The 25,248-nt window shown below is 38.3% G+C and overlaps 1 protein-coding gene across 2 annotated transcripts in view; it reads right to left on the bottom strand.

Moving 5' to 3' along the window:
- Positions 1–18,020: 18,020 nt before the first annotated feature.
- The window catches only part of Shprh (SNF2 histone linker PHD RING helicase), a 71,132-nt gene continuing 63,904 nt past the window's right edge, over positions 18,021–25,248 (bottom strand). For both annotated transcript variants that reach the window (XM_028861153.2, XM_028861152.2), the window contains exons 29-30: positions 20,936–21,016; positions 18,021–19,899 (exon numbers count right to left, since the gene is read on the bottom strand). In XM_028861153.2, the coding sequence (XP_028716986.1) occupies positions 19,803–19,899; positions 20,936–21,016 (178 nt within the window). In that variant the 3' untranslated portion in view covers positions 18,021–19,802. The remainder of the gene's footprint in view (positions 19,900–20,935; positions 21,017–25,248) is intronic.

Below are 25,248 nucleotides of genomic sequence, written 5' to 3'. Positions count from 1 at the left end.
AAGTCTTACCTGGAGTGATTAGGAAAGAAACACAACTAAGTGACATCCAAATTGAAAACAATTAAGTAAACCCATCTCTCCTTACATGACCCTAACATCTCAGAGTTAGGTGCATTTCTATACACTAGCAATGACCTATCTCAAAAGGAAGTTAAGAAACTTTGAACTATTTTGTTTCTTGTTTTGTTTTGTTTTGAAGCAGGGTCTTGCTGTGTAACCCTCACTGTCCTCAGACTCAGAGATCCCTTGCATCTATCTCCTAAGTGCTGAGATTAAAGGTGTGCACTACCATGTCTGGCTTGAAAATTCCACTTATCAGAGTATCAAAAAGACTAAAGTACTTAAAAATAAAGTGCTGATGAAAGAAATTTTAGAAGATGAAAGTAAATGAAAGGACTTTCCATGTTCATGTGTTAAAAGAATTAATATTATTCAAATATTCAAACTTCCCAATGTGACTTACAGATTCAATGTAACACCTATCAAAATCCCAATGACATTTTTCAAATATAGAAAAAAAATCTAAAATTTGGAGGGAACTCGCAAAATATTCTAAATTCCAATGCAATTATGAGCAAAGAGAAATGATTGAGAGGGTAAACTTCATGACTTCAAGACAGTAATCAAAACAATTCAATACTGTCATAATACTGATATAGACCAATGATATAGGATAGAAAGTCTAAAAATAAATCCATATATACATGGTCAATTTATCTTCAGCAAGAGTGCCCAGAGCACACCATGAGGGGAAAAATCATCTATTCAATAAATAATGCTAGGAACATGGAATATCCACATGCAAAAGAATGAAACCAGGTCACTATTTTATACTGTGTACAAAAATCAATTCAAAACCCAGTAGAGACTTAAGTATGGGCAACTGTTAAATGGCTAGAGGAAAATATGGCAGAAGGGCTCCATAACATTGGTCTGGGCCGTAATTTCTTAGCTATGACATCGAAAGTATGGACCACCCCTCCCCTCACTGCAAAATGAAAGGAATCCAGAATATAGGACCAGGGAGATGGCTGGGTGGGTCAAGTGCTTGTCAGGCAAGCGAGAAGACTCGATCCCCAGAACCCATGTAAATGCTTGATAGGCATGGCAGCTCAACTGCACTTCCAGCCTGAGGAGAGACTGAGATTCCTGGAGCAAGCTGGCTAGAAAGATGAACCGTATTGGCGAGCTCTGGGTTTGATGGGAAGAACTTACTTTAAAAAATAGGGTGGATGAGCCATTGAGGAAGATTCCTGAAAGCAATCTCAGGCCTACACACACACACACACACACACACACACACATGCACACACACACATGTGCATGCACACACATACACAAAAGTGCATACAACTACATACATACAAATATACATCCCTTTCTTCCACATAAACATTAAAAAGAAAAAAATCAAGACAATAGATGGGTGGTATTCTGTACAATTTAAATTTGCTGCATATAAATTGTAACAAAATGAAAAGATAGCCCATAAAATGGTTGGTATTGAGGAATTAATATAAAAAATAAGGATAGATATAATTAAGTAGCAAAACTTTAAAACAAATAGCCTGATTAAAAATAGACACATGACAGGGATAGGTATTTCTCCAAAGACTTAACAGTAGTTAACACATTACTAGTTATTAGGGAAAGACAAATCAAAATTATAATGTATTGGTGAAATTATTAAGGCCACGCCACATAGTTAAAAGGAGAATTATTTAATGGCGTAACTTACAAATGAAGGAATAGGTAGGTTGAGGGTTCTGGGAAAGACGCAGCAGTAGTCCGGCAATGTACTCTGGAGAACTCTCCTCCGTCCACCTCTAGCATCCGGGCTCCCAGCAGCAAGAGAGCGCAGCACATCCCGATCTCGGGTCTTCAGGACCTCCCTTGGCCCCGCCTTATGGGCGTGATAGTTACCAAAACCTCAATGGGGGTTGGAACTTCCAGACCAAAGCTGGAATGGCTACCTACTACAATAATGAGTTATTGCCTCATTCCAATTAGGATGAATACTATAAAAATGACCAGGGACACTAAAAAAACCTGAGTTTTAGTGAGGATATACTCCAATGGTGGGAATATGAATTGGTGAAGCCACTAGGGCAAACGATGCGAAGTTTCCTCAAAAAATTAAAGGTAAAATTACTTTTGGCCCAACAGTTCTACCTCTGGGTATAAAGCCAGAGGGACTCAAGTGTATTAAAGAGAGATCTGTACTCCTTGGTTCATTGTAGATATGAAAATAATTTAAGTGTCTCTTGGATGAGTGAAGGAACTTGTTTATATAATAGAATATTATACAAGTATATGAATGCAATAAATCTTACCATTTGTAATAATATGGAAGAATCTGGAGGCTACTAAGCCAACACTCTATCTTTATCACACTCTATCTCAGGGTTCATTGAGGAAGAGGGGGCAGAAAGACCTGAAGAGCCAGAGATGGTGGGTGACTATAATGAAACAGTGTTTTCTGGACACAGCAGGGCAGTTGCACATATAAACTCGCAACAGTTGTGACAGCATGCAGAAGACCCATGCAAACTCAGGCTAGAAAAACAATTTCATCATGGAGAGGGCTGGTGGGCACAAAGTCCCACTCCTAGTTGAGGGGCTATTGGCTAATGAGAGCTGCTGGGAGAGGGAGTCAGTCTTCCATTAAGAGTGTCACCCCTGATACATTGACCAAGTGTCAGTGGATGACCACACAACCCAGAATATATGAGAAATACAAATTGGACTTGATTGGCTTAAAAATAAATAGAGAAGGCATAATGTTGGGTGGGTAGGGTAAGGTGTGGGAACAATTGGGTAAGGAAAAGTGAATATGATCAAAGTGCATTGTCCTTAAACAAGGATGACATCAGTAGACATGCTAACCTGAAAGGGGAAAAGCTTACAAAGCTGTAACTATAGCCAACTACAGGCAACTAGAAGTGCTGAGTGGGAGGGATAGTCTTCCCCGGGGAAGAGCACACCAGTGGCTATCCAATATTAAATGGTCATCCCTGCAAAGACAGGCATACAAAATATTATACAGACTAAGCAGGTTGTATTTATAGATTTAGGAATATATATATACATACATATATATATATACACATATCTGTTTGCGTGTATGTATGTATATGCAATTAAAGAAATAGAGGTCATAAATTTGAATAAGAATAGTGGAAGGTACATGGGAGAATTTGGAGGGAAGAAAGGGAAGGGAGAAATGATGTGATTATAATTTCAAAGAATAAAAATATATTTAAAACCTACATTGCATGAAATTCTCAATGACTAATAAAAATGAGAGGAATTAAAAAAACTAAAAAAGACAGGAACTTTGGAGGAATTAATTGAATAGTTTTATGATGTGATGATGGTTTAGTGGGTATACAACATACACACACACACACACACACACACACACACACACACACACACACACTAAAAAATATGTATACTTGCCAGGTGGTGGTGGTGGTACACACCTTTAATCCTAGGACTTGGCAGGCTGAGGCAGGCAGATCTCTGAGTTTGAGACTAGCCTGGTGTACAAAGGGAGTTCTAGGACAGCCAAAGCTACATAGAGACCCTGTCTCAAACAACCAAAGCCACAAAGAAACAACAAAAATTATGTGTGCTTATTTGTAGGTATTTTGCCAGTTACTTGGTAGTATTGACCATTTACTTTTGTGTTTCAGTTATCAAACTGTGCTCCAAACATATGAGCTGCTTTCTTCTCTAACAGTGTTTTTTTTTTTTTTTTTTAATGAGAAGTGACATTATCTGTATAAGACTGAAAAATTAAGTTATAAGATTGTTCCCTTTTCCTAAATCTCATCAGTAAGCAGACACTGTGCTGTTTTGGTGTCTACTTTCCTGAAGTCTGGCATACAGTAGTTGCTTACATAATGTTAGATAAGAGAATAATTGGATGAATAACAGCAAGCTCTCACGTAATGTAGAGTTTCATTGAATTGCAGTTTAGATATTGACAACAACAATGTATGATGCTTTATGTTAGTGCTGAGCTATTAAGATGCAAATCTTTATCCAGCTTGAAAGAGTTTAACCTTTATTAAGTGCTGTAACCAAAGGATAAATGATTGTAAGAAAACAGGTAGAGAGACAAGGTGGTATTTATGTTGAGACTTATTTCTGTGTCTTTATGTGCATGAGTCATTCTTTCATTTTGTTGACAAATTAGGTCATTTCTGTGATGTTTAGTGTTAACTGTAAACAGGATCTACAATCACCAGAGAGATAGGTTGCTGGGCATGCCTGTGGAGAATTCTCTTGTTACTCGCTGTGGGAAGATGCATCTTAATTACAAGTGGGTCCCATTTCCCTGGGCAGGTGGTCTTGAACTGTATAAAAGGAGAAAGGAAACTAAGCAGTTTACATGCACCTGCATTTTGGCTGAGTACAGTGTGGCCAGCTTCTTGCCTTCATTTCCTGATCATGGTAGGATGTGCCTTAAACCGTGAGCTAAGACATAGCCTTTCTCCTGGTAGTTGCTTCTGTCAGAGTATTTTGTACTCTGGGACGAACTTTTTTCACCTTCCTGTGTACTACAACTCTAGATAAGCCCTTTCGGATTATCATCAGTGGTCTTACCCCATTTTTTTCCTTTATTTGCTTTAGGCCTTAATTTTGGGATCTTCACATTTATACTTTAGGGACATTTTTATCTAATAAGTCCCAGTTATATTTGGGTCAAGCCCATTGATAAAAGATTCTGAATAAAAAGTGTACTTCACTTCTTGGTGACTAGTGCAAAGAAGAGAGTAGTTTTGTAAGTCACTCAGCTTAAGAATAAGATACAGCTCATTAGCAGGATTTGAAAATGTTTTGAGAATAATGTCAAGATTCCCCCCATATTATTCTTTTCAAGTAAAAAGCCTAAGAGGCTCAAGACTGGATGATGACCTAGATTTTTGGGACAGCCTACACTGAAACAATTATTTCTTTTGAGCGGTCACATTTGTAGGCCACTAGCCGTAGACAAATTTTTTAATGTTACCATACTATTAATGTCCTTTATTCAGCCAGTAAATCTAACCTATAAAATAAAACTTAAAACATGGACCCTGTGAGACTAGTACCTTTCTTTATTTCTAGTGCAGAACATTCAGGATCACAAACTGTCACAAGTTTATAAACTGCTATAGTTTACAACATTACTTTTCTGGCTTAATTATTTTCTTCTCCAAAGCTGTGGCCATCTCAGGCTCTGGGTGTTCTCGCTTGATTGGGTTCATATATTGGTGGTGCTGTGGAATGAGTTATGGGCCCTTACAACTCACACATTGAAGCCTTTCATTCATGGTGTCAAGGTCTTTGAAGACAGGGTTCTTTGGGTGGCTGGTTTTGAACAGGTGGTGAAGGCAGAGCCTTCTGACAGGTTCAGTGCCTCAGAAGAGATATAAAGTACTTTCATTTTCTCCTTCCCATGGGGGGCAGGTAACATGAGAAGGTGAAACAGTGTGGGTATTCTCTAGAACTCAACTCTGCTAGACCCTGATCTTGAACTTCCAGCCTCTAGAACTAGGACAAATACATTCCTATAAATAAAGCCTTCCAGTCTGTGGTACATGCTGTGACAGGTGGAGCTAAGTGCCATTGTGATTAGCTACCTGCTAATGTGAGCCCTGTAAAATCAGAGGTTTTCCCTAATCCAAACTGCTATTCCAAAAGCAGCAAGAAGCCAGGTGCATCCGAACAAGGTCTGAGGCTAGGTCATTTCAGGAGTTGGGCCTCAGGGTGAGTATAGGTCTGAGGAGTGACTTCAGAGCTGGGCTCAGCTTAAACATTTTCTGTTAGCCTCAGTGATCATTTCAAGACAAGGCAAAAAGAACTTTCTGTGGGTAGCTGCACACTTCTGCTTTCTGTTTATGATTTTTTCTTTTTTTTTTTAACTCTATTTGATATAATCAAGGAGATAAGAAAACTTTTCTCAGAAGCTGTGTCATTGAATATGATGGAGTTGGACAATTGGGTGCCAGATTGTGTTGTGTTGTTTGTTTTTGCTCTTTTGGCCTTTTTGGGGGGCCCACCACCCAGCTCCCAAATAAATCTACACATGGAGGCTTATTATTACTTATGAATGCCCAGCCTTAGCTTGACTTAGTTTCTTGCCAGCTTTTCTTAAATTATCTCGTCTATCTTGTCTCTGGGTTTTTCCCATTCTCTACTTCTGTAAATCTTACTCTTACTCCATGGCTTGTTGTGTAACTGGGTGGCTGGCAACTGAAGTCCTTCTTCCTCTCTGGCTACTTTTTTTTTTTTTTTTTTTGATTTTCGAGACAGGGTTTCTCTGTGTAGCTTTGCGCCTTTCCTGGAACTCACTTGGTAGCCCAGGCTGGCCTCGAACTCACAGAGATCTGCCTGACTCTGCCTTCCAAGTACTGGGATTAAAGGTGTGTGCCACCACCGCCCGGCTTCTGGCTACTTCTTTCTTCACTCCTCCATCTCTTTTCTTTTCTTTCTATATCTTCTCTCTGTCTGCTAGCCCCGCCTATTTTTTCTCCTGCCTCTTTATTGGCCGTTCAGTTCTTTATTAAACCATCAGGTGTTTCAGACAGGCACAGTAACACAGCTTCACAGAGTTAAACAAATGCAACATAAACAAAAGTAATACACCTTAAAATAACATTCTACTACAATGTTGTTTATACATCCTTCCTCAGGTTATCTGATTGCCCGGCAGCTGTATTACACTGACTTGCACTGACTTGTATCCACTGATGAGGATTGATTGTGTCTTCTCTGCTGTCGACTCTCTGACTTCTAAGCTGTAGGGAACGACTTCCACTTCCCATTAACATCAACATTCCTTTACACCATATATTTGAGCATCTATACTTCTTCTTTGACATGTTTCCCTTGAAACAAAATCTTTGTCATGTGTTCATTTTTAATGCCATGTTTTTACACTTTTTCTGAATATTATCTTTTAACACTTAACTTCCTCAATCAGACATGGGGATAACAACAATTCCCCCATCTTATTTCCTCCCTATACTTTAAAGATTACATGAGCCATAGTCAATAGGGCTCATACTTAAGGACTGTCTTATTTACTTTTGTGTTCTTAATACATTGAATTATGTATCATGGTGCTTTTATTATTAAATACTAGACTACTCGGAGTTATTCTAATTACTATCAAACCTTACTGATAACACAGGAACCACAACCTCTGACCTCACTTCAAAATGGCTAAAGGGTTCACTTTAGGTAGCATTTTTGAAGAGCCAAAGGTACAGAAGTCACATGCTGGGCAAATGGGGACATGAACACTGGGCCCTGGTTTTTGATTCCAGGGAGGAGGCCTCTTGTAGAAGAGAAAGGCTAAAGGAGACTCCAGAAGTTGCCTCTTTCTTTGCAGGCCCTGTGCCACCAGGGATTTAGAGATCAAAGGAGCTTTCTCCACACAAACATTAGCTTGTCTAACACACAATCAACTTGCCACTTGGGCTTAGCCTTTGTGCTGGCTAAGGCAAGAAGATAGAAAGGCAGGTAGAGAGTAGCATTTCGAGGATGTAAAATCTTACAGAGAATATCACCATTTGTTAAAGCACTTCAACTACCTACTCTGATTAACCAAACCTGTATTCTACTTTTTAGCGTCAAAACACTTATTTCAGTTCCCAAATATAAAACCCAACTTTAAAAAACAGGAAGCTAAAATTCCAAATTGAGGTCATTGTACAATACTCTGTGGTGGCTTTTCGCGCCACACGCTTGGCTTTACTTTTCTACTCTCTGTCTTTCCCTACTGTTAAAATGAACATGTATATTAAACATAAAACATTGCTAAATCAAAGTGTTTCAGCAACCATATCTGAAATCATTCACCCATCACAGTGTAGTGGGATGTATAACCCCAGAGATATCAGGCTGTGTTATAACTTGAATATAAAATGTAATCCCTCAGGCCCAAGTGTATGAGTACTTGTCTCCAGATTGGGGGCAGGGATACAATTCTAGGTGGTAGCAGAAACTTTGGGGTTGAAGGTATGGCTAGCCTTGAGGTATGCTACTGGAGAAAGGCCTTTGAGGGTTTCAAGCTGGCCCTGCTTTGGCCCTGGCTCTCTGTTCTTATTTGGTACCATATCAAAGCTGCTGCTATGAACCCTTCTGTCCTGGGCTCACCCACTCCAGCAGCCATGCCTTCTCTGCCATAGTGGAATGTTCTCTCTGGACAGAGAGCCAAATTAAATGTGTCTTCTCATAAATTGCTTCTCTCAGTTTTTTTTTTCCATAGTGACAAAAAAAGTAATACAACTAGATTTCCATAATTCTAACAAATATTTGAGATAAATCAACCTATAAGGGGGAAAGGTTTATTTAGTTCACAGATTTGGAGCCTTCAGTCCATGGCTGGCCTGTTATTTTGGGGCCTGTGGCAAAGAGTTAGATCATGGTAGGGCCATGGTAGAGCAAAATGTACAACTCATGGGTGTCAGGCAGTGTATGGGAAGAGGAGGAACTATATTCTACTAGCTCCTTCAAGTGCAAAATCCTAGGGACCCAAGACCCCCTACTAGGTCAAAGGCTTTATTACCTTCCAAATGAACCAAGCCCAAAATTTAGCCCTTAACACAAGGCAGACATAAACTATTATAAGGTTTTAGTCTTGGAACCTTTAATTGTTATATATAAAGAGGGTCATATAAAAGAGATTAAGTGAAAGATGGAGATGAAAAGGTATCTTGGGATGAATTTGGGAGGCCCTGACCTGAATGCACGCACAAATGCCACTGGTACAGGGCAATGGAGGGAGCTCAGACATAAACAGGAAAAGGCACTGTGAGAACAGACACTGGTTGGTGTGATAAGGCTCAAAGCTAAGAATTCCAGTAGCACAAGACTCTGGGGGAGACAAAGGAAGAGACTTTCCTACAGAGCTTATAGGAGAACTGGAGGCCTGCTAGCACCTTGTTTTGACCCAAGTGAAACATCAGAATTCTGGCTTTGAGAACATGATACAGTCAACTGCTATTCCTTCCATGATCACTTGTTACAGCAGACACAACAATCAAATATAGGTCATTCCACAGAAAAGCTGCTTCTGCTTTCTAAAAATAAAAGGATAACTTTGCTAAATGTGTAAGATTACTTGTGCCTCCATTATGGTGTGTTGAGAACTGTGTGGTTAAGCCACAGAATTGACTTAACATATCAGAGGCAAGTAGCTCTAGATCAAGGTCAGCCACATTGGTTTTGTTTATGGTTTCTTTCTAGTTTGTAGATGGCTATCCTCTCTGAGCCTTCCCATGGTCTTCCCTCTGTACCTGTCTGTGCCCTGACCTCTTTTTTAAGCACAGCCATCCTGTTGGTTCAGGGTCTGTCCATGGGAGGTTATACCTAAATTGCTTCTTTTAACTATTTTTAAAACACTGGGCTGTGAGGGAATTTGAATTAAGCTCTGTAAGTGGACTAACCCAGATTTCTCAGGGAAACTTTGCTTGACTTGAAAGCGTGTTTGCCTTTGTTGTTGATCTTACTGTCTGTCCTCTATTATGCCCTGTTTGAAGCTGAGTACTTGCACACTTTGAAGTTGTATTTATTTTGATGGCAATGAAAGATGAATGAATGTACTGATCCTTTAAAATGCTTGGCAAGCAAATGTAACTTTTGTGTTTATTTCAACGTCACATAACCTCGCTGAGTACTACAATGTGGACATATCACATTTCTGCCCTACCTCGGGCACTTACAACTAGGAGTAAACAAACCATTATAGAGTTTTATTTACAGAAAAGGAATTCTTAGTGTGTCCTCTGAGGGCTGGGATGTTTCAGTTAGTAAAAGTACTTTTTGTCACACAACCATGATGACCTGAGGTCAGAGCCCCAGAACTCAAGAAATAGCCAGGCAAAATGGTACATATCAGAGATTGAGTTCTGTGGAGCTAGAGACAGGAGGATCCCTGTGGCTTGCTAAGTTGATGAGCTCCAGGTTCAATAAAAGTCCTTGTCCAAAAACTAAGTCTGAGAGTGATAGAGGAAGACATCAAACTTTGGCCTCAGTCTCTGGCCTCCACTTGCAAAGACACAAACACCAGACAGGTACACATACACACATGCACGAATGTTCTCTGGACTAGCAGCATCAGTAACACCTGTACAACTATTAGAAATGACTAACTCAGCTCAGCCCAATTTTTTAGGTACTAGTGTTGGGCCAAGACGTCTACAGTCTGACATCAGCTTGTATATTTTTGTCATATTTATGCATAGCACCATTTTAGAAAAACGTTTTCAGATAACAATTAACTCAGCCCCATGAGCTTGACACGTTTATATTGAAGCTCTTTACAAAGTAAATATGGTTTCATTCAGAAGATTAGTTATAAGCTTTCTTTAATTTTAGACAAAAAGAGAGGAAATGTGTGGTATTGTGTTCCCCAAAATATTGTGTACCTTAATAAACTTAATAAAGTAAATATGATAACACAGAAGTCATTTGGGTCTTGTAAAGTACAAATGATATCTCTCACAAGGATGAGTTTTATGGCCTAGAAGTAATGCTCGAAGTTTTAGGGGGAAAAAGGTCTACAATACATAAAACATAAATTCTGGAGGATATGGGCAGAGCCTGGCTCATCAGATGGCAAAATATCACGAGGTTGTAAACTATATCCATTCCCAGCATTCCAGGAGGAGGAGCGGTTAAAAACCTCTTTCCTTTGAAGGACGCCTATGAGTTTAATTTTCCTGGCTTCTCCGGTGCTTATTTATGTGCACAAGCATTATTTTTTTTTACCTTCTACATAATGACATTCTATTACTTACATAATCAGACACCTAAGACTTAAAAAGCCAGAATTAAATTAGTAAAGATTTAAGACTCATAATAAATAATTACTGAACTACATGGAATTATTTGCTATGTCAAAACTCAGGGCTTCTGCTTGGGGTAGTAAAAATAATGATCTGCTAAAAAGCTATGTATATGCAGTTTTAATGTGCAGCACCATAAAATGTCAAAAGTAAACTAACAATAAGAACACCGTCCCTGCCCCCCAATACATGGAAAAGCAAATGGAGTAGCTATTGGTTATGCCCAAGGTTGGGGGAGAAATGACAGGGTCCTCTGACCTTCCCTTTCATCCACAACTCAGACTTTTTATGAAACTCATTATTTCTCATCCTTACATGAATTCTAATTGTATCCGTAAGTGTCTGCTGAAAAATTGCTATTTAAATTCAAATCTTCCCTCTTTCTCACATTAGCTTCCTCAGTTCTTCTGAAGGTCTGTTGAGAGTACGGAAAAGGCTTTGGTTGAGCATAGTTCTTGTCTCATTTGAACTCTTTCCCTCAATGATTGAAGCATGATAATAGTTTGTTGAGTTGCTCATGTAACCTAACTCTTATTTTACGTATGAGGAGGTCAAGTGACACAAGTGACTTGTTCAACAAGACCCAGATTGCTAATAAAGTCAGAGCTTAGGTGTTCTTAATGTAAACAGGTGTTGCTGGATATATTCAAAAGCATTAGAAATTAAGGTCTAAGTTTGGGGCAGGAAAAATAAGAGGTAGATGACAATGAGCTGCACTGTAAGTCATTAACAGAAACTGAAGTTTTGATTATACACAAAGCCTTAATTAGAAACTTGTGTAAGTAATTTGACTTAATAAGTGCATAAAACATAGAAAAATGAGGTATTATGTTTTAATATAAAGGATATTTGAGCAGTAAGTATCTATGGAAAGTCTTTGGGACATTAGTAATCCTCCCTCCAACCATAATAATATTGCCCAACATTTATCTGTGGAGCCTCTACTGTGCACCCTGTGATGCACTATAGCAGAGGCCAAGATTCTAGCTTTCAGAATTTCTGTAAGAAATGGGAAGGATTTATAAAAAGAGGATATCAGACTGCAGTAGAGTTAGAACCAACCACTAAGAGGCTTTCGGGTGACAGTCGGAGGATCACGGGTGCAGGTTTGTGCACTATGACTGAAATGGCCTTACTAAGCTGATGATGTACAGAGACCTGAAGGAAGCTGGGCAACAGGCACAGCATGTGCTGGGGAGAGTTACAGGCAGAGGGGACATCCAGGTAAAAGGCCCCGAGGAAGTACACTGGGCATGTGTGTGACACAATAACATACATTCCGAGGATGGAACATACAAGGGGATATGTGTGAGAAGACAAGTAGAATCAGGCAATGGAGGGACGGAGCATGTAGGGCCTTGTAGCTCTTACAAGAGTTTAGGGTTCTCTTTAGTGAGTGGGAGAATTCTGTACAGAGGTATGACATTATCTGATTATCTGTCATGTGTCTTAAAAGGATCACTGATGACTGACTGTTCTGGGAAGACTGTAGGAGGCTATCACAACCCAGTGAACAATTATGGTGTCAAGGACAATGGTAGTTGGGAAGATGATGACAATTATTTGGGGTACAGTTGTAGTTTGAAGGCTAACTTGACTGATAGACGGATGTGAAGGATGAGAGAAGAAAAAGTTATCAGGACAATTCCAGAGTTATGGGCTTGGGTAAGGGGAGAATGTGGTGACATTTACTAAGATACATAATATAGCCAGGTGTTTTATTCTAATACTAGTAACTAATACAACTGATAAACAAGTTCATTTTATTTACTAAAAGCTCAGAGGGAAAACTTTATTGCTTATGATTTTATACCACTTTAATGGCATCTGTAGTGAATAATGTAGACATGAACTCCAGAGAGATTGCTTGGTAAAGCTTTTTGTTCCTCATTCTAGGAGAGGGAAGCATGCCATGCTCCCTGGCAGCATGTTGTGAATGGTATGTGTGTGGGAGATGTCAGCTTTACTGTCTCAATGCTTGTTAAAGGATGAAGGAGGAAAGGAGAGGAAGGGAAAGAAAGAAAAAGTTTACAACCACTTAACGCTAGCCTTAGAAGGCAGAGATGTAAGGACTACTTGGTCCTCTTGATGAAGATGGAGACCTTCCAGTGCTATAATATTAACTCTGTAAAGGCATATTTTAGTGTTACTACATGTCCTATTGTGCTTGTGGATGTCATCTCCAGTTTCAGAATGCACTAAATTCACATGTAGAGCCCTTGAAGTACACAGGGACAGAACATTGACATTTTTATTCTTAGGAGGATTTGGCTGACAGGCTAAAGAATAGGATTTTGTTATGCTGGCTGGTGTCTTTAATCTGAAGGTCACTGAATTGAACTTTAAAACTGTTAGTGTACAGTACCATGGATGTGTAGTCCCAGCTACTTGTGCAGCTGCTGAGGCATAAAAACTGAACATAAACATTTGTGACCAGTCTGGGCAATAGTTAAAGATTCCCTAGCTAACTCTATCAATGGAAAGCAAATCTCTCTGTCTCTGTCTCTCTCTCTCACACACACACACCCCTACCTGACAAATGATATCTAAAAAGTTCAGGGTAATGGTTTGATATACATAAATACACATTATGAAATAATTTCCACAATCAAACTAATCAACACATCCACCACTTCATAGCTTGTTTTAGCAAATCTTTTGCACAGGCAAAACTAGTTCTAAAGTCATGCTTTCATCCTTTCAAAGTTTTTCATTTACAAGTGAACAGTGCAAGTTTGAAATAGAACACAAACCATTGTGTCTACAGCTCCAAGCTGCAATTTCAGCTTGGGTACAAACTTTAAAGCCAAACTTAAAATCTTCCAAATGGTCATTGTACTAGTTCCTTTCCTTGTTGCTATGACCAAATACCAGATGCTCAGTTCAGAGTGAACAGTCCATCATGGCCAGAAGCAGATACCACTTTCAAAAGCCTGCCCTCAGTGGTCCATTTGTGATACTGGGCCATGGCTCTAATGGTTTACAATGTCCCAAATTATTGTTACCATCTGAGAACCAACTATTCAAACACATGAGCCTGGGAGTTGGGGGCAGTTATATTCAAGCCATAAGTCACTTTAAACTTGTTATGATCAACTAAACTGCTTTTACATAGTATTCTGAATATTTCATTATCAGTGATGAAAAATCTGACTCTCAATCTGCCTGCCTCTACCCTAGAGATATCAGGGAACATTTTATTTGGTGTGAACTGGGTAATTACAAGTGAAATCTAGTGGAAAGAGACCCTGGGTACTGCTCAACATTTTATAATAATGCACAACAGTGCACAGGAATTATCTAACGCAATGCACATTCCACAATATATTCTTCACTGGAACCTTACAATTTGCCCGTCAACTCAATATTGGCACGCTGAAGGAAGATCAGCACTGTAGGGTTGTATTTCTGGGATAAGACAAAGTCCCTCTGAGGATGTACGCCTTGTTGTTCACCACTCTTGGAGTTGGAAGGCTGTTCAATTCTTTCTTTAGAAACTGACAAGTGCCAGACGTCTAGAGAGTTAATGAGAGTGCTTAAAAGGTAATTGTCTGATTTATCTCATGTCTAAGAATTTCATTTGAGCACTGCCTGGTCATTTTAGCTATATGACATGCTATTTAATCGAATTGACTGTGACCATTAGCAATTCTAGACATAGCAGCATTAGTAACCATGGCTGCCAGTTATCAACTCAGAGTCCTCAGGTACAATATTCTCTAAAACAGGTGCCTCAAATTCTGATGACCATCTGTCTTATTTTCATCTCCAACAAGTTGTGCCAAAATGTTTACATGCCTAATTGTTTTTGTAAAAAGCAAACAAGCAAGCAAACAAACCTATGCAATATTAAAATATTTCAAAAAAATTATTGAGTTATAATTGACACATAAGAAAATAGCTATTTAAAGTGTAATAATTAAAGATTTTTGGTATATTCAGAGATGTATAACTACTAGTGCAACTTGAGTTTGGAACATCTTCCTCACTCCATAATGAAACCCTGTTATCTATCAGCAGTTATGCTGTCCCTCTTGTAGACTCAGGCGACTAGCAACAGTGACATACTACTATTGCTAAATATTTGCCTAGTCATTTCATGTAAATAGAAGTACAGTCACTTGTGAAATTTCACTGAGCATGTTTTCAAGGTTTTTCATTTTGCAGTATTAGTTCTTAATGTTCAAATATTCTACTGGAAGTATGTATTTCTTTTTCTTGAGTACTATTGTAACTGAAATGTATTTTACCAATTCTCTGAACATGTGTTGAGTTTGTAATTCCCAATTTAGAAACAGCTTTTTATTTAGAGAGACCTTGTTTTGAGACAGTGTCATATATGCCAGGCTGGTTTCTAACTCACTACATGGCTGAGGATGACCTTGAACTTCTGATCCTTCTGCCTCCACCTCCTGAGTGCTTGGGTTATAAACACGGGTAACCATGGCAGATTTAAGTGTTGGGGATTAACCCAGGGCTTTGCGCATCTGGGCAAGCACTTTACCAATTGAGCTATATTCCAGACCTAGAGAGAAGGTGTTAAATGATTAAGTTAAAAAGAGGATAACCTATAACCTAAGGGGCCCCTATACAACATGACTGGTCCATATAAAAGAACGCCAGAGGCGAGTAAGCACAGAGATCTTGAGAGGACACACTGAGGAGGCAGTTGTCTTCTTCATAGAATTAGCTTAACAGAAAGGGAGAGCACAAAACTGAGTTTCTAAAAATTCAATATTTATTGTCAGATTCCCTCCCCTTGTGTTATAAGAGTCATCTTGAGAAGCCTATTAGAAAAACTATAAGGGAATAAATCATCCATAATTAGGAATAAATTAGTTACTTCAAACACTTTTGGAATGAACTTATCATCTAATAATACAGGGAAGAAATATTTTATTCAGCACAACTTGTCTACATTTTTTTTTGTATAACTTTGATCCAAGAGAGCAAATGGTAAGATTATAATAGAAAAAAAAACCTGAACAATTCCAACTAGAGTTAACACCCCAACTTAGATGGGGGAAATTTCATGGGGTTTCACCCTTAGATGAAGAGCTACAAGTGATGAAGAACTGCTGAGAGGAAGAATTAATCTTCCTGAGAGACAAGCCCCTAAATGGTTATCCCAAACCATGCAGTCAGCCCTAGAAACATGCACAGGAGGGAAACATGAATGCACTCAGCAGGTTATATTCATGTTTATTCATTATGGATGTATTTGTATCAACAATGGTTAAAGAAGAGGAGGCCATCAATCTGGGAGATTTGAACATGGAGGGGTAGGATGGAGGTGAGGATTCCCCTAAGTGAATTAAAAAGGCTAATGATCACAGGTTCACAGCTGGGACATCAACAATTACTTTCCTTATTTGGTAGCATGCACTACACCTTCCATCACAGTAGGGTGAAGCTTCCAGGTCAGTGGCAGCTTGATGAACCACGCTTTCTGACTCAAGCATGCAGTGTCTTCAGCAATAGTGTCTCACTGTCAAGTTCTACAGGGTAACCAGGAGCACTGGCAATGGCCTGTAATGTTAGGGTGTATATGAAGGCTCTTCTAATGGCCAAAATTCCGAGAGAGATAACCAATTCCTGGTATTGGGCTTTTTGTTAGTCTGTGGTATCTCACAGAACTGTCACCTAGGAAAGAACCTACTACTACTATTCTACTACATGAACATAATATTAAACCAACACCTAATGACTTAACCTTTATATTCATCGATTAATGCATCTCAACTCTCATCAGAGAACCTTCTTTGTACAGTAGGTGATGATTAACACAAAGACTCACAACTGGTCAAGGTCCAGAGAACAAGAGACTGCAGAATGCTCAGCCCTAAATAGGACATTTTTCACTGCCCGCCCTCCAGTGTTCAGGGATCCAGGAAGTGGGGGTAAAAAGAGTGTAAGAGTCAGAGGCAGTAGATTACTATAAGAAAACTGCCCAGACACAGCACAGTAATTACAAATACAAAATGGCATATTATTGTGGGATTTTGTTTGACTAAATTCTACACAAACTGAAAATGTCTTCTATTAAGTAGCATTTTGGTCATGTTAACACAGGTAGTTTCTGCATTTCCAAGAAGTTATCCTATGTTAATAAACACAGATGACTCAATCATACTAATTTTGGGAGGGTTAGCAACTGAGAGCAGAAGAGTTGAAAGGCATTTTGGCTTGTGTCCCCTTGAAGAGGTGTTAAGCCAACGATAAGTCAAGTCCTGTTAAATATTTTGATAAGGAGTTGTTGTTATACACTAATATTGCTTATTAAATGTTAGTAGTTCCATGTTGAATCATTGTTAAGATTTTTAATGTTATTAATGATGTGAAAGGGATTTTTTTTGGGGGAGTATCTCAAAATGCAGAGATTTGTGCATTTTCAACATATAACATGACTGAGTTATACTCCCCCAAAAGGAGCAATTTCTAAAAATAAATACATAGTTCATTACCTTAAGATTACATACAAAGAGAAAGTTGATGTTGCAATAAACACAGTAAAGCTACTTGGGTTTGAAGCCAAGTCTGTGGAATTAGGTAACATATTTATAATTTACATAGATAAATCTTCAGTCCTAGTAAATTTATCTGGAATTACTTGAAAAACAATTCCCTAGGTATAAATGCATTTAAAATGTAAGGATTGGACAATTCCACTTTTTCTCAGCAGTTTGCTAGTATAGTGCCCATACTGGAAAAAGTAAAAGTATTTCAGAAAACAAAAAATGACTGAAAAGGGAAATTAAACTTTCTTTGGTTTGCAGCCAATATATGGGGATTATATGGGTACTGGTGAGTTCTGAACCACTTAGAGGATTACCACAACAGTTTTTAATAAAAAAACAAATGAAATATGGAATACTGTATAATTGGCAATTTGATATTTGTTAAGTCACTAAAAACCAAAGTTCATATGATCTATAGCTTAGAAATGAAACAATCACCAGGCGGTGGTGGTGCATGCCTTTAATCCCAGCACTTGGGAGGCAGAGCCAGGCAGATTTCTGTGAGTTCGAGGCCAGCCTGGTCTACAGAGCGAGTTCCAGGACAGGCACCAAAACTACACAGAGAAACTGCCTCAAAAAGCCAAAAAAAAAAAAAAAAAAAAAAAAAAAAAAACAGAAAAAGAAAAAGAAAGAAACAATCTACAATTTCATTTTCCACTAAAATATTTATTTGAGGTATCTTACTGAAATAAATAAGAGTAGTTTTCCTCTAATACTGGTAAGTATAGTTATCAATATATCATTTTTTAATTGAAACACATCAAATTGTTTTTCCTAGAATATGAAGTAATACTGGAAACAAAAATAAGTACTTAACCAATCTCACTATTAAGTTATAGCCACACGTCTCCTGAATCTCAGCATGGCATAGGATTTGGTGGAAGAACAGCAGATGTGAAGCCAGAGGGCCTGGGCCCCATTGTCTAATTGCTCCATGTCATAGGCAAGTTTCTTAGTATTCCTAAGCATTAGTTCTTTACCTTCAAAACAGGGATGATATTAGTTATAGCTACTTCACAGGACTGTTGGGAATATTAACTACATGAATACACATAAAAGCTCTTCATGATATGTAAAAGAGCTGTAAAAATAGTTTCATTTCATATAAAAGAATCAATGCATATCTCCCTTCAACTGAAGACTGAGCACCCACAATGTCTTCTTCAGTTGAACTATCACTGTAAACCTGGAGTAGGAATGCACCTTAGCCAAGCACCAAGGCTCACTGATGAAGGAGACCCAGGGACAGGTTTCTGGGCAGTTAGGTAGGAGCTAATGAATCCTGAGGGTCACTCAAAATTCCAAAAGCTTAAAAGAAAGAAAACAAGAACATTTATAGTCCATCACAGGGCTGGGAAAGAAGCTCCTTCTTATTTTGTGATTTCAAGGTCACCTATTAATTCTTCACAGAAGAAGGGACAGTTTCATCACTTACAGTTATATGCATGTGTGAACACAGCACTCTCCTGCAGTAAGGTCAAACACTAGTCACTAAGGGCAGAGTAACTGAAATGAATAAACTCTATTGTAAATTTAGATACTAGTAGCTAAAATGACTAGTTATAGGAACATAGGAAGGGAATACCATCTAAGACATCAGTACAATGATGATTTTTAAAAAAAAAAGCCATGTTCCTATGCTATAGTAAGACCCCAAATCATAAAATTTCAGTATTTACAGATGCATCCATCTTCAAACACATTTAAAAAAACTTACTAAGAGGATTAAACAGATCATTGTAAATATTAGTAACACATAAAACCACACTAACAATGATACCACTTTAACACATAATAGAAAAATGAATTTTTCTGTATTTTAACTTTTAGTAGCAAAACATAAAAAGCAAAATAACTGCCTAATGATTTAGCATTAGGAGTTGTACTACTTACTTTTAAGTTCCAATGACAGTGCTATAGTTTAAACTCATGCAAGTAACTAGTTATTACAGTTCAGTACTTTCTTAAAATATTACTGAGAAGATAATGGTGAATCATATGCTAAAGATGATGAAGGCCCTTTCAAAAACGTGATCTACATTGATTGGATATATCAACTCATACAAAACTAGACTAGTTTACTTTCTCTCTTATATATTCTGACTTGTTATTACAAATATCTATCCATTACAAGAAAAGTCTTCAATACCTTTCTTAATTCCCCTGCCTTATTAGTTACAGATATTCATTGAAGCAAAAAGTGTTTCAGTAGGAATGTAAAATTAAAATTCATTGTACATGTTTTGAAATTAGTATATGGAAAAGGAACCAAATGCCAATTATTACTAGGCTAGTGTGTAACAAAAAAAAATTCATCCAATTTGAAATAGTATTTACTAATATTTACCGATCTTTTGTTTTTAATTAATAGTTTTTTGCTTTACAACTATGAAAGTTAAGTCCTATATTAAAGTCTGTGGGATGATTTCACAACACTTCATTCAAGCTCTTCAGTTTCTTTGGTAAACAGGTCTGCTAAGTCAGCCACAGTCAAAACAGAGGCTTCAGAGTGCTTCCCGGGTGAGCTTGTATGACTGCAAGATTTCAAGAAACACAGTGAGAAAGGAAGGCCAGGAGCTAGTGACTGCATGCACAACACACGGAGAACACAAATCTGCTCCTATACTGTTGTAACTGAGCCATGGGGATCTCCTTGGAAGTAGATAATGAATGTTACATCTCATGAAAATCAGTGAAAATGCTGAAATACTTCTGAGGCTTTGTCAGAAAATGTTTTCTATGAACAATTAATAAAAATTCAAAACAAACAAAAACCAGCAAAAGACATCTGACAATTGTTGCCAAGAACGTTCTAAATTCACCATTTATTTTTTTCCACTTACTGAGAGGTTCAGTGGCTCTTTTAGTATTTTAAGTAACTGAAAATAAGAATCACTGAAGCCTGAAGATGTAAAGCCTGTGGGACGGCTGGCTTTTTTCCTTGTACATCAGCAAAGTATGGGAATCTCGGATTTGAAAAGGTTTCTGTGTTACTCCAAGTACCCCTGGAGATGCAACCCCTTCTAAAAAGCTATTATCTCTTCCATGAGCAACTTCCAACACATGCCATCTCACAGGGAGGTCAAGAGGTACTAGTTTATTTTAAGATGACCTTAAAAGGAAAATTACTGTGCATATATTAGGAAGTTTGATGACTGCAAGGCCACGTTTAAAAGGTCAGACTGTTTTGCTCCTCTGATGCTTGTGAATTTGACACAATTCACCAGCCAAGACTGCAAATTCAGACATTCCTATCAATCTGTGATGGGCAAGGGTCAACTATGAACAGCAGTGCATGTTTAGTTTCACACACACTGGACAAAGGCCTAGGTAAGATAGAGCAACACATTTAAAAATAAGTGTCATGTGGCAAAGAAAAGTCAGCTAATTTTGCATATTACAACCTAGTAAATTACCTTAAATCAAATATAGACTGTACAAAGCATTAGTTGGGAACTGCTTTGGATAAAATGCTATTCTCTGCTTTATAAAAAGTATTAGTGTTTATATCATTTGCTACAATCCAAGTGAAGGTGATCTAAAACTCAAATGATAGGGAATGTTACCTACCTCCTCTCAGCAGTTTTCAGCATTGCCTGCATTCGCTCTTCTATTGTTGCTTTAATTAAGAATCTATGTACAATAGTAGGTCTAGAAGATAAATCAGAATTGTAAGCTTAAAAATCATCTTAAGACAAATGAGTAGAACCTGACTTTACATACACATGCTGCATTTGTTAGTCCATGGGTGCCCACCTGTGGCTGGTACATAAGAATGCTGAGGGACAGGCCAGAAGTGAATACTGCCAATGTGATCTTCATGAACTAATTAATACTCTCATGAGGGAGAAAGATAGTATACACATGAAAAATCAGGCCTATGTACAGATAATGCCATAAGGAGTTGAAATGAGAGATGGGAACTAGTTACTAAGCACAGAAGCAGCGGGAAGAGCAGGCAACAGAAGACAAAGCATGTTCATGAACATTACTGGGATGAGCACACAAGGGAAAAGCTAGAAATGTTTCAGGGGTCAACAAAATAACCTAAGTGTGTTGTAGCGAAACAGATGAACACAAGGTTAGAGGTGGGCAGGGTTCAGACCATACATTGTGGTTTTGCAGGGCCCGATCAGGAACTGGGTTCTGTGGTTATTATAAAGGAATATGTTCCAGTGGTTATGTATAATTGGATTCACACTGTACTTTGGAAATGCCTCTGGCTATTGTGGAGGCAGAGATGAAATTCGTAGTCCTCTCAGCAAGAGGAGGTGGATTGTGCTTTGTGTCAGTGGGTAAGAAGTAGTCAGAAGATGAGGAATATCTTTGAGATACAGAAGTCAAGACTGAAATAATTTGAATATAAGACATTAAAAAGAGATATACAGGAGAATCCTAGATTTGTCTGAGCAAGTATAGATGATAAGAGTCACATTAAAATATGAGGAAAGCTTGGGCTAGCTGAGAGTAGTCAGAATGCAATTTGTTTTACCTAGTCTATATCCTGGGAGAGCTGTGAAGTTCCTAGATACGTGTTCAGATATTGACTAAATCTATAAAGCTGGTAATTTCTGGGTTGAGGGATATACATGTGAAACTCACCCACCTATACATTCTACTTAATACTATGGCACTGGGTGAACTAGAGAGAGTAGATAAAAAGGGCCATTGGACCACTGGCAAGAAGTAGACCATCAATTACACGCTAAGCCTCATTTTAGTAGTATTATTCACGGGGCAGCTAGCAAAATAGGAAGGCTAACAGAATGGGAGATCAAGGAGGTAGAGGCGGACTGTAAAGGAGTGTCAGTTTAAAAATGATGACATTCAGACATGTTTATGTGATGTATTACAAGAGGAAGGCTCCTGAGAATAGGAGAAGAGGTAGGATTTAAGACAAATGGGGTGGAAAAAAAAGGACACATCTTCCACTTTAATAAAGGGGGGACAAACACTATACCTTCCTGACCATTACCTGAGCCATACTCTTGCCTGAAACCAATCAGTATTAGATCCTATACCATCTTGCCCAATCATGGAAAATGTCCAGTGTTCTATCCATCTTGTTTTCCTCTTTCTTTCTTCCTTCCTTCCTTCCTTCCTTCCTTCCTTCCTTCCTTCCTTCCTTCCTTCCTTCCTTCCTTTCTCTTTCTTTCTTTCTTTCTTTCTTTCTTTCTTTCTTTCTTTCTTTCTTTCTTTCTTTCTTTCTTTCTTTCTTTCTTTCTTTCTTTCTTTCTTTCTTTCTTTCTTTCCTTCTCTTTCTTTCCTTCTCTTTCTTTCTTTCTTTCTTTCTTTCTTTTAAAGATTTATGTATTTATTATGTGCACCGTGCTCTGCCTGCATGTATGCCTGCATGCCAGAAGAGAGCACCAGATCTCATTACAGATGGTTGTGAGCCACCATGTGGTTGCTGGGAACTGAACTCAGGACCTCTGGAAGAACAGCCAGTGCTTTTAACCAGTGAGCCATCTCTCCAGCCCTTGTTTTCCTATTTCTAATGAATCATTCTGTACTTCATTTTTCATTGAAAGGAAAAGGACATAATTTTTAATTCTATTCTCTTCTTTTACTCTGCACAAAATCTCTCAAACCCCTCCTCCTCCTATGAGCTGCACAGTAACAGAATGAGCCGTGGTTAAAGCCTGGGCCAGGGAGGCAGCAGGTGCACCTGCACTGTTCTCCTTGCTGTGTCACCACACAAGCTACGCAATCCTTCTGTTTGGGATGGCTGGGCTAGAGCTGAACAAGAAAATCTTACAGGCAGTTGCTTACACTGCTCCATTTAAACTGCTTTTGAACATGCTGCTAAGTAAAACTAATGGTCACAACTCCAATAGTAAGATTCCTTTCCTGACATTTTGCAGCAAATGACAGTTAACCATGTAGGTGTCCTATCCTTTCCCAGAGCCTTTTAATTTAGGTGTGCCAGAGTTTAGTTTGTGGCCCATCACTTATCTTTCTCTGCTTTAATAATTCTATTCATGCTCATGGTTTATAAAACACATCACATGCTACTGATATCTAAGTTTGTGCTTCTAGGTCTGGCTTCTCTCCCAGTCTCTGAACTTACATATCTTCGATAGCTAATAAAATCTCAAACATATCTAAAGTAGATTTTTGTTCTTCCTACTCAATCTGTTCTAATAGTCTTCCTCTACTCAGCTAAAGATTTTTTATCCTCCTAGCTGTCTAGGATAAAGCTGATGGCCCAGACCCAATCTCCATTATGCCTACAGATACTGTTAGTTCTACTTCCAGAACAATCCAGAACCTGACCACTACTAGCAGGTGAACGACCACCAGTCAAGCTACCTTCCACTGTCATCAAGACCACATGGCCTCCTATGCTCCCCTTACTCCCAGGACTGAACACAGTTCTCAGAATGACTGTTTCAAAGCTGAAGTTAGACTGAGTCCTTCCTCTGCTTGCAGCTTCCCAATTAGGGTCTAATATGATCCTCAGGATGATCCCTGACTTCATTTCCTACCTGTTTCAGTCGAGAAACTGTAGTTCCTTGCTATTTTTTTAATTTTTATTTTTTTGCAAAACCAGGAACACTCTTGACTTACAGATGTCACACTGACTTTATTGTCTGCTTAATCATTCTTTCTTAAGATATTAGCATGACTAACTACCCAGTCTCTTTCAAGCTTTGCCCAGATGTTACCTCTCAGTAAGGTTGGATTCCAAGTCATTTGTGTTCTTTTATCTTCCCCATCCTATTCGACATTTCCAGGTCCTAACATGACATATCCTTTACCTACATCTGTTGCATAATAACTGTTGCTAGACCAACCTGCTTACAAGTTGCATGAGGACATCTCAAATGCTAAAATTATGCATGGCACATAGAAAGTGCTCAACAGAAGTCTACTGAAAGAAGTGTGTGGAGAGTGATGAACACCAACTGCTTATGTAGATAACAGAAAGAAAGATAAAAACTTCAAACTCTATGAGGCACAACTGTCACTGGGAAGGAGGATACAAAGGTTCAGGTAGTCTTTTAAAGGAGAAAAATCTATTTAATGGGAAGCAATGGCCTTAATGGACTTAGGCTTTTAAATCAGAGACAAGTCCTATCTATGTTTTAGAAAAATGCTGGTATAACAAGAAGTCAGTGTTTAGGGCTGGCAAAATGGCTTTAACTTAGTAAAAGTACTTGGTAAGCCGAAGAACCTGAGTTTGATCCCTAGAACTCCTTTTCTTAAAAAAGTTAGATGCTGTGTGCATAGGCCAGTTAGCCTAGAAAGTATGCCAACCAGCAGAAAAGCAAGTAAGATTGCCTCAACAAAATGGAAATGGAAGGCAAGAATTGACTTCTGGAAGTTGTCCTTTGACCTCCAAATTCACAACATGGTATGTGGACACCGGTACTTACACATACACTAAATTTAACTGTACTCTAAATGGCATTTGGAAGTACTTTAGAACAATTGTGCATTATGGTTCTACTACTTTGCTATATATATATATATATATATATATATATATATATATATATATATATATATATATATATATATATATATATATTTTAAAGAGTACAAAGGCTTATCTTGATCATCCATTTGATGAGATTTAGAATTACCATGGAAACACAACTCTCGGTGCATCTGTATGGGTACTTCCAAAAAGGCTTAAGACTTATGTGAAGAAAAGAGACCCACCATGAATAAGGGCAGTAGCATACCATGGGATCAAGACTGAATGAGGACAAAGTAAGCTAAGAATCAGCACTCATCTGCCAGTGTTCCCTAATTGTGGTTGCAGTATGACCAGCCATGTCCTTTTTCTGCTACTTTGAATTTCCCATTCTACTAATAAAACTGTGAGCCCAAACAAATCCTTCCTTACCTTGGCTGCTTTTGTTTAGTGTTTGACA

This window comes from Peromyscus leucopus, chromosome 8a (assembly GCF_004664715.2).
Source record: "Peromyscus leucopus breed LL Stock chromosome 8a, UCI_PerLeu_2.1, whole genome shotgun sequence".
In the NCBI taxonomy this organism is placed as follows: Eukaryota; Metazoa; Chordata; class Mammalia; order Rodentia; family Cricetidae; genus Peromyscus; species Peromyscus leucopus.
Note: the sequence above shows the minus strand (reverse complement) of the source record. Positions and strands in the feature narration are given on the sequence as shown.